Raw genomic sequence first — 10603 nt, forward strand, 5'->3', positions numbered from 1 at the left:
GAACGACGGCCTTGAAACGTGCAGTTGTCCTTCAAGGGATTAGATCATGGTCCAAAGTCAAGGAAATGGGAGTTGACAGATCAGTTAAACATCTTCAATCGACAAACAATGGTTGTGTTGCCACGGCTCTTTGTATGATGGCCTTCAAGCCCACTGGACGTTTCATTTAATGGCAGAAATAATATAAAGGTTGACCTATTGAAGTGTATATATACTTTTACCCATGGGCACTATTATGCAATAATCATTTCATTGTTTTGGATCGTCTTGTATACTGACGTATAAATAACGCAATCCAACCTTCTATAAAAAATATATAGGCCGACTTAATCTGTTGGTAATTATACTTGAATAATGTAACATTAATTGACAAGAAATGTAAGTGACCATGAAAACCAAACATTTTGGAAAGTAGACTTGTTTGAGTAGGCCTTTGGCTTCACTATTAAATGTTGCATGGTTAAAATATCACATAGGTATTATACATGTCCGACTAGTCCCATAATATGCAACTCTCTAGCACCGTTCAATAAGAATCATCATAATATAGAAAAATAACATGAAAATTACTATTTTAATATCAACTCATCTTACCAGCAAATCCTGATTAGTATTATTTAAGGGTGTATCTTTGTGCATATAGTCAACGAAGAGTCTATAAATGGCTTATAGCTCTTCTGCTAACCTATTAGCCAGTAAGCAGAAACACAGACCACTTCTATGATTGTCGAGCTCCTTTCCAACTACCATGCATCTGTAACTCGTTTTTTTTTTAGAAGGGTACTTCATTGGTGTCGGAAAATTAATCGTTTGATCCTCGTATACCTTACCTAAGCGAACCACTCCTACACATCCAACTGTTCCAAACTGATATATGACAATATCTACTTTCGATCACGTGTCTGCGGGGCGACTTAGACGGATTGCGCGTCATCTCGCCTTCCCAAATTTTCCCCTTCTGCAGTTCGAATCCAAAACATCTATCTATAGTACAGAGTACGAGCGAAAGATGTTTAACTCGGTGAATCTGGGCAACTTCTGTTCCCAGTCGCGTAAAGACCGGACTTCCGAGTTTGGTGACAGGACAGGCTGCGCGTCTAACATCTACCTCCCCAGCTGCACCTACTACGTCCCCGAATTTTCCGCCGTATCTTCGTTTCTTCCACAGGCCCCGTCGCGGCAGATTAGCTACCCTTATTCCACAAATCTTTCTCAAGTACAACCGGTGCGGGAAGTTTCATATGGCTTGGATCCTGCGAGTAAATGGCACCCCAGAAGCAATTATGCACCGTGCTATTCTGGAGAGGATTTGGTGCATAGGGACTGTCTCCCACCATCCACCATGACCGAAATGCTTATGAAGAACGAGAGCGTGTACAGCCACCACCATCACCATCCAGGCTCCAACCATCCCTCCGCTGGATTCTACTCCGGTGTGGGGAAAAACAATGTCCTCCCTCAAGGTTTCGATCGCTTCTTCGAAACCGCTTACTGCAGCGCGGACAATCAGCCGGACAATTGTTTACAAAAGGGCGAGGCGAGTAAACTGGAAACGGAATCCCAGCAGCCCTCCTCTCTACCCGGCGCCAGAGACCAGGAAAAGGAGCGAGAAGATGAGGAGGAACATACAATTTCGGGCTCGTGTACTTCTTCAGTCACCAAGGAAGGCAGCAGCACCAAGAACAGCCACTCCAGTAGGTACCGACGCTGTAAATGGGGAAAGGTTAAGGGACTAGCCCGGTGTTTTGTCGGTCAGATTTTATGTGGAGTTTATAAGCATTCAAAGGATTTTATTATAACCTACAAAGCTCTTTCTCCCAACGAGAAGAATTTTTACGATGGGAAAGCACTTTGAAAAAAAGGATGTTATACACAGACTCCTCTATCGTGAGAGTCTGTGAAATTTTAAAGAGCGCGCTATTGTGACAAATGCTAACTTTGATCATGAACTTGCGTTGGGATTTTAAGGGTTTTTCTTGTTGGGTTGTCTAGAGTTAAAACCAATTGGGCAGAACATTGCTTTTGGCGTATTGTGAATTTCCTCTTAGCACAAACGTATCAGTTAATTGCCATAGATTATGGATTATAACACACTGACAGAAAAATGAACTCTAGATTATCTATCTGTCTATCTATCTATCTATCTATCTATCTATCTATCTATCTATCTATCTATCTATCTATCTATCTATCTATCTATCTATCTATCTATCTACCTATCTGTCTATCTATCTATCTATCTATCTATCTATCTATCTATCTATCTATCTATCTATCTATCTATCTATCTATCTATCTGTCTATCTGTCTATCTGTCTATCTGTCTATCTGTCTATCTGTCTATCTGTCTATCTATCTATCTATCTATCTATCTATCTATCTATCTATCTATCTACATATCTATCTACATATCTATCTACCTATCTATCTACCTATCTATCTATCTATCTATCTATCTATCTATCTATCTATCTATCTATCTATCTATCTATCTATCTATCTATCTATCTATCTATCTATCTATCTATCTATCTATCTATCTATCTATCTATCTATCTATCTATCTATCTATCTATCTATCTATCTATCTATCTATCTATCTATCTATCTATCTATCTATCTACATATCTATCTATATATCTACTATTTGGATATCCATCCATCTATCTATCTATCTGTCTGTCTGTCTGTCTGTCTGTCTGTCTGTCTGTCTGTCTGTCTGTCTGTCTGTCTGTCTGTCTGTCTGTCTGTCTGTCTGTCTGTCTGTCTGTCTGCCTGTCTGTCTGTCTGTCTGTCTGTCTATCTATCTATCTATCTATCTATCTATCTATCTATCTATCTATCTATCTATCTATCTATCTATCTATCTATCTATCTATCTATCTATCTATCTATCTATCTATCTATCTATCTATCTATCTATCTATCTATCTATCTATCTATCTATCTATCTATCTATCTATCTGTCTGTCTCCATATCGATCTATATATCTAGCTATATATATATATAAAAATATATATTTATTTACTTCTTAACCCTTCTTCTCTCGACATTTATTCTGTTGGAAAACAAGGCATGAGGTAGCCAATCGAATGTATGCTACATCATGCAGGAGAATGCACAGCAGTTTATGCTGTTCTGTTGCCACTGAAAAGCTATACATTTCGTTGGTATTTGACTACAGTACTTGCATTGCATTTCAATCTATGCATGATTCAACGATATTATTATTTGAATTGGATGATGAGTATGAAGTAGGATTCCATTACGTGGGCTTTATGTTGAAATAGGCTACGATTGAATGCTACAAAGCAAGCTTCGTTATACTTTTATCAACATAACCCAACATTGCTAATTTTGTCGTATATGTACATATTAGACAAATGCCTCTGACTTATGTAAACTGCTATTGTGCATTCAAATAAGGTTGTGAACAATATTAGAATTCTAGGCCAAAGAGAGCATTGTACCAACTTATGCATTGTGGTTGGACTACTCACGTTACTGTGCCCCATACACGGAAGATATAGGGCACTTGATGCATGCGGTTATTTACTTTTATTTTTGTGTATCTTGAGCAAACAAACACATCGTTATAGCTTGTAAGGGGATATCAGTTCCTCTTAGGGATGCGGTTATTCATCTCTGTAATGGCTGTTTTTCTGATGGCTTGTGTTACTTTTCACGTTGATGTTGTCTGAAATAGTTTAATTACCCAGGCCTTCACACACCGTTTTGCCAGCATGTAAATACTAATTCCCACCTCAACCCGATTTTCGTTTACAACTGTGTTATTGTTCGTCAAATAGATGACAGAATCTGATCTTCATACTATGTATCTCCTTTAGGCACCCCTCGTACAAGGAAGAAGAGATGCCCTTACTCCAAATTTCAGATTCGAGAGCTGGAGCGGGAGTTCTTCTTTAACGTTTACATCAACAAAGAAAAGCGGCTTCAGCTGTCACGAATGCTGAACCTCACCGACCGACAGGTTAAAATCTGGTTTCAGAATAGAAGAATGAAAGAAAAGAAGCTGAGCCGAGACCGCCTGCAATACTTCTCGGGGAATCCCTTATTGTGAGCCGCATTTGCGTTTAATGTCATGGTCCTCCTGACCAGTGACAAATAGAAATATACTTATCTCGTTGAGTTGTGTTTGTGGGCATTACCAAGATTTAAAATGAAGCCCATAATACCAACAGTGCAATGTAAAAAGGACAGTCTAAATTGTTATGCCCGCATGGAACAAGTCGCCATTTTCTTACCTACGGGCGGTGGTACATTTCTATCTCAGAGAGGTCAATGGGTGGTTTAAGATTATACTTTTTATTACCAATACTGGTCTTCCATAATCGTATACCATCTATTTACCATGATTTTTTTGTTTGTGTTATTCTATTCTTCATTTAGGGCAATTATAGAAAAAAAAAATACTCCTGGACCCCTATCTGCCGGAGTTACGCCTAACCTTTCCTCTCCTCTGGTGATATGTATATAGCATATTATTAAAAAATAATGTTTTCTACCAGATAATGGACAATAAGGACATTACAGGCAGTATGTTGCCATTCATTACTGTGAGATTAAATCTGTGAAAAAGTATCCCATGTACAGATTAGCCTATGCAAATGCACTCATTCTGTAAATAGGGTCGATGTAAAAATGGCAATCCCCCCCGCCCCCCTGCTGCTATATCACCATCACACTGCCCTTGCAACGATACAGCTTAATGCAAGCCATTAAATTATTAGCGTTTAACATTGGTGCTTTTGTGATCAGAGAAGAGGAAAATGTTGTCGGGCTGTGTATCATTAATATAAGAATACATATGGAATAAACAAATATATAGGCAAATGAATAGTGTTTGTGTTTTCTTATAATATCGTATAGCTACAAATACTGCATTTGATCTGTGCATGTTGATGAGGTGCAGCGGGCTTTTTAGAGAGAGGCCCAGGCTAGCAATCAATTTAACCTGGTGCGTTTCAGTTGCCACTTTCAAACCAGTCCAGCTGTTGCCGTGGATTTGGTTGGAGGTGCATTGGAAATACCTACAATTGTTTTGCGTTGGCTCCTTAAATATTAGGCCTAGACATCATTGCACGATTAATTCATTTAAGATTAAGATTTAGTATTCAAATTCATGCAATAGTAGCAGGCATATGCTTAGACAAATGAAGGAAAACGTGCAATGATAACCTATTTTAGTGCCCACTAAATGGAATCGCCACTCTTGTAGTCTAGACACTGCCATAAAGACCGCACTAAATGGCTATTTTTTTCTCTTAATTGCACCGTCTGTTCGAGGAATGGCATTCACTCCGCAGTAAATAGTAGCCTAAACAAGTAGGCCTACAACTGGATGTCCGAGTGTTTTCCAACAGCATCACGTCCCGTGTAGTCTACAACTTCAAGCTCCATTCTCCTTGAATATCACAAAGGCCACCATTGGTGTATCCCTGTTTGCAGAGTCTCGTGACTATGAAAAAAAAAAAAAAACCAGCTTCAAATGATGTGTTCCCCCGTTCGCCGTCAGCCAATAATGGACCCTGTGAAACGACTTATTTCGTTTTACATGACCCTAAAGCCTTTTTCCGGTCATAAGTTAGCTCTGACTAATTGGTTTATTTGGTAAGCGATAGTAACAAGTTCAACGGATATACTAATTTGTAGTCTATTTATTGCAAATGTTCTGACACACACACACACACACACACACACACACACACACACCACACACACACACACCCACACACACACACACACACACACACACAACACACACACACACACACACACACACACACACACACACACACACACACACACACACACACACACGCACACACTTTAAAACATAACTTTTGGGCGTTTGGTGGTCTCACTATGCGTGTAAATGTCTTCAAGAACATTTGTACGTAATGATCGCACTTGTGTATTAACTGCAATTCACAATTAAATGTAGTCTTTGAACTTCCATAATGTCAAGGCCTTCACCTTTAACCCGCCGCAATAAAGGGCAATCAAGAATCCCTCTAGCCCGGAAATGAGTGCAGCTCAGTAATGGACCAATGAGAAAGACTTAGAAAGAATACGGAATGTGTAGAGAGACCAACTTTGACCCAAACATTAAACTACAGCAGGTTACTCTGCTGCTTTAGTGCGCCCAGTAAATACCCTTTATAGTCCCTGTAAAATGTATATAGTTCCACTTTAGACATCTTATAAACATAGCCATCCCGCTTAATCTAAAGATGTGTGTAATTTCAAATCTTTTTTTGGTTCGATTCCGGTTCAGTTTGAAGACGGCGCAGATGTTGTTTTTTTTGTGCAGTATTCTTTTACCGTGCGCGCTTGCGCAAATTGGTACACTGAACTTTGTGGTCTGGAAAGGGGATGTTTCGACAAAAGGGTCGGGATGCATGCTGGACGAGATCAAGGCTAGGAGCCTTTTCTTGTCACGCCCACCAACCTTGGCCCTGGGCCGATGACGTGGATCATTTGATGAATTTCTCCAACGTCCAACGTCACTGCATGTGACGCTTTCTTCTCAAATGGAGAGCAAAGATTTACTCAGTTTTACAACATTTTATTTCATCTTCTTGATTTTTAAATACCAACAGGAAATCACAGGATAGGTATAATGTCAGGCCAATCCGCAATCGCCGGTTTGACTGAAGATATTCGATAGGGCTCATTCGGATTCTTAGTATTTCAACAATAATGCAATGTGATTTATGCTATACTGCTGTAATACATATTTCCATTCTTGAAATATAAGTTATTCGTTTTAACAACCAATCTAAAACTAACACAGATATTTGTTGTTTGATATTTGTGGATGGAAATCCAATCCCACACTGAGTGTAATTGTGCCCTTTTAAATTAGTTATTAATGCTAACACACACATACTCCGACACACAGACCACAGACACACACACGTACACACACACACACACACGTACACACACACACACACACACACACACACACACACACACACACACACACACACACACACACACACACACACACACTCGCACACGCACACGCACACACACACACACACACACACACACACACACACACACACACACACACACACACACACACACACACACACAAACAAATTTAGGCTATACGCCTACATTTAATTATTATATAATGGCAGTCGAGAATTTAGCGTTTATTTATTTTCTTCTTTAGAATCAAGCTCTGTCAATGCTCAATGGTTGTTTTATACAACGAACAAAAAAATCTCAAACGGGACGGATTAGACTGCAGTATATAGCAAAGCAGCAACTCTATGCATTAATTGTATTTGAGCTTTTTTATATGTTCTAACTTATTTTAGTATTTGTTCTACCATTAATGTAGCCTGCATACACGACGATCGACTGACCACGGCCCGGCATGCATATGAGGCGTTTAGGTTAAATTACTTATTAGTTTTTATTAATAATTTTTGTTTGACTGATCGTGCCAGTTGAAACTTGTTGTAGCCTAAATCAAAATCGACGAAGCTCCACCGTTTTATCATCGTTGTTAGCCTAAAGCCGAAATAGGTCCACATTTTTTACGGAGGTGTGCAGTTAAAATAGGCCTATAATTTTATTATTTTCGAATGAAAAACACAGAAAGCATAACATCCTATGGAATGACAGTATATTGCCTGGTGTCGAAAAGCTAGGCCTGAAAGTATAGGCCTGAATATATATTTTAGATACAAATGTGAAACAATACGCTTCTTATTTCGTTTACAATTGTGTTCACGTTGTGTGTAGGACTTATTTGATGGTTGTTTTTTATTTACGTGTGTGTGAGGTGGTGTTCTGAGTTGAACTGCTCTTACAAACATGTGCACACGGATCCTTCCGCCACGTCGATGATATGAATCTGTTCAACATGTGTCAACCTGAGCTCTTAAGCCTGAAAACTGCTTCATACATGTTGGTGGAGGTAGTCTTAATGTTTTATATAAGCTATTCAACCATTGGTGGAAAGTACAGAGACAGCTTTAGGGTAATGGGGGGAAGGGGCAAGGGTTCGAAACTGGATTCGGATTTAACTTCATTAATATAAGAAGGCCTTTAGACAACAACCAAAATACATTCGAAGTTTAAAGAGTAGGCTCCTAAAGATCCTTATCTGACATATAGTTATAATTAGTGAGATTTGCAGGGTTTATTGTCAATTAAATGATTAGACCTTCCAAACTTTTCTGAAAATGTGCAGAAAAAGGTTCATGTAACTTTCAGATGACATCGTAATTCCTGACGTAAATCATGCCATTTTCTTTTTAACCCTGCGAATCCTGTAACTTTGAAAGGAATCCCAAACCAATATGCTCTTAAACGTCTTGCAGACAATTGTATTCTACAGACTGTCTTGAAGGTTTTCCACTCAGAAAGCAGCATGTGTCTGAAATGGGACGGCTGCAGACCAGGTGAGCGCCATGGCGTCACGTCGTCACTATCGCCTTCCATCATGAGTGGAGTTTGTATTGAAACCCAAGTGTGATGGGTTTAAATTTAAAGAGGGACTACAGAAACAGTGGATGTTAGCTTTATTCAACGTAGAGTTAAACTTCGACCAAAATGCAAAGCGTTTACAGAAAGAAATCTACAACAATGGCCATGCATGCATATCTCATGTTTTATTGAGCAGGCATTCAAATAGAACAAGGTAAATTAAATATAGGCTTAATTACGCACGCACGACAGCAAACTCAATCAAACACGTAGGCCTACATAAACAAACAGACACACACACACACACACACACACACACCACACACACACACACACACACACACACACCACACACACACACACACACACACACACACACACACACCACTGCACGCACACACGCACACACGAACACACACACACACACACACACACACACACACACACACACACACTCACACACACGCACACACACACGTACACACAACACCACACACACCACACACACACACACACCACACACACACACACACACACACACACACACACACACACACACACACACACACACACACACACACACACACCACACACACACACACACACACACACAATCAAACACGTAGGCCTACACACTCGTACACGTCCTAATCTCTAAGATTGTTAACCTCGTGATATTAGCAAAAACTATTTCCATCAATGAACCATAATAACGCCAAATGTTATTTTCTTTCCATATGCTATACATGTATTTATACGCCGTTATGCAGTTAATCCAAACAACATAAATAACACAGACAATATACGAGGACCCGTATATATACTGGTTCTCGTATATTGCGAATATAGATAGGCCTATGTAGCCATATATTCGCAATTTCTAAATCTATTTCTACCAATATTTAATATGCACGTTTCAAACATAAATTATTATAATTGTTGTTGATACCATTAAACTATTATTATAATGACTTTGCCACAAAACATATTGACCTAGCCTATTATAATTATTTTCAGCCGTTCTCTCTTCTTCAACGTTCTTGGCTTGTAATTCTACCATTGCCTTTTCAACAATCGATAGAGATTTCCTCCTGTAATCACACACGCTCGATATTATTCTCTGGTTATTAAAGATTGGCTTTCAAAATATACGCAATTATTGTATTCTGGGAATACGGGATGTATTGTAATCTGCCTGTAACCCAAGCTCTTTCACGGTGGTGAATCAAGGTGGGCACAACAGACCTGTTTTTTTTGCCAACAAGACTAACCGCCTTTAAGCCCGTGTAGAGCATATTAAACCCCATACTTTAAAAATAATCGTTTGATGATTTTATAACACTTGAAACTGAACTTAAAAGTTATCGATTAATCCATCATGAGCATGGCCGACAACGTTAACTATGAATATTAATGTTGTTTTTTTTCTCATATTGCTACTGTTGGCAAAATCCGGATGATACCGTGCAAAGAAAGTCATTCTCTCGCTGAATCTAGAAGCGAGGACAATTAACTTGCCTAAACGAAATATTATCCTATAATGCGTTAATGCCTACATGCATATTTTAGCAATTCAAATGTAGCCGAGAAAGTAATAGTTCTTCTAATAGTCAAATCCAAAACATTACCCCTGTTCAGCGTGTCGCCTTAAATAGTTAAATATGATGTAGGCCTAGAATCGCTAGGGCTATTTGTCGATTGCACCTTAGTTGAACAGATTTAACATTTCTTAAAGATAAAATAGGCTACTTTCGGTAAAAATGAATATCATCTGATTTGGGAAGGATGAGTGAATAATTATTTAAAAGCGTGTCAATCTAGTTTGACGTCTAGACTCATATCTTGTTTATAATACAAAGCTAATGCACAAGGCTATTTTAAATCTCTCCAAATAGGCGATTGAAATGGAATAAATCCATCCAAAACTCATTATGAGGATGTTTACGCCCAAATACTGTTATGCACATATTTATACACTCTGATATTAAGGCGAGATACAGGTTATACTCAGGAATAATGATTTAACGCACTGGACCATTTAAAAAAACATTTACAGATAATAATACATAACAAAAAAAATACCAGAGAAAAACGCCTCCCGTCCTCCTTTGTTCCCTCTCTGCGGTGGGC

General features: G+C 38.8%; 1 protein-coding gene across 1 annotated transcript; it reads left to right on the top strand.

Moving 5' to 3' along the window:
* Positions 1–853: 853 nt before the first annotated feature.
* hoxc11a (homeobox C11a) lies at positions 854–4851 on the top strand. Its single transcript, XM_030350410.1, has 2 exons — positions 854–1694; positions 3850–4851. The coding sequence occupies exons 1-2, from the start codon at positions 875–877 to the stop codon at positions 4080–4082; spliced, it is 1053 nt and encodes a 350-aa protein (XP_030206270.1). The 5' UTR covers positions 854–874; the 3' UTR covers positions 4083–4851.
* Positions 4852–10603: the final 5752 nt, after the last annotated feature.

This window comes from Gadus morhua, chromosome 1, assembly GCF_902167405.1.
Source record: "Gadus morhua chromosome 1, gadMor3.0, whole genome shotgun sequence".
Classification (NCBI taxonomy): domain Eukaryota; kingdom Metazoa; phylum Chordata; class Actinopteri; order Gadiformes; family Gadidae; genus Gadus; species Gadus morhua.

What these genes read in the sequence shown, in the direction of transcription:
- hoxc11a (XM_030350410.1), top strand. Translation starts at nt 875, where the DNA reads ATGACAATATCTACTTTCGATCACGTGTCTGCGGGGCGACTTAGACGG. An exon ending in CACCAAGAACAGCCACTCCA is followed by an intron (nt 1,695 to 3,849) that starts GTAGGTACCGAC and finishes TATCTCCTTTAG; the next exon opens with GCACCCCTCGTACAAGGAAG.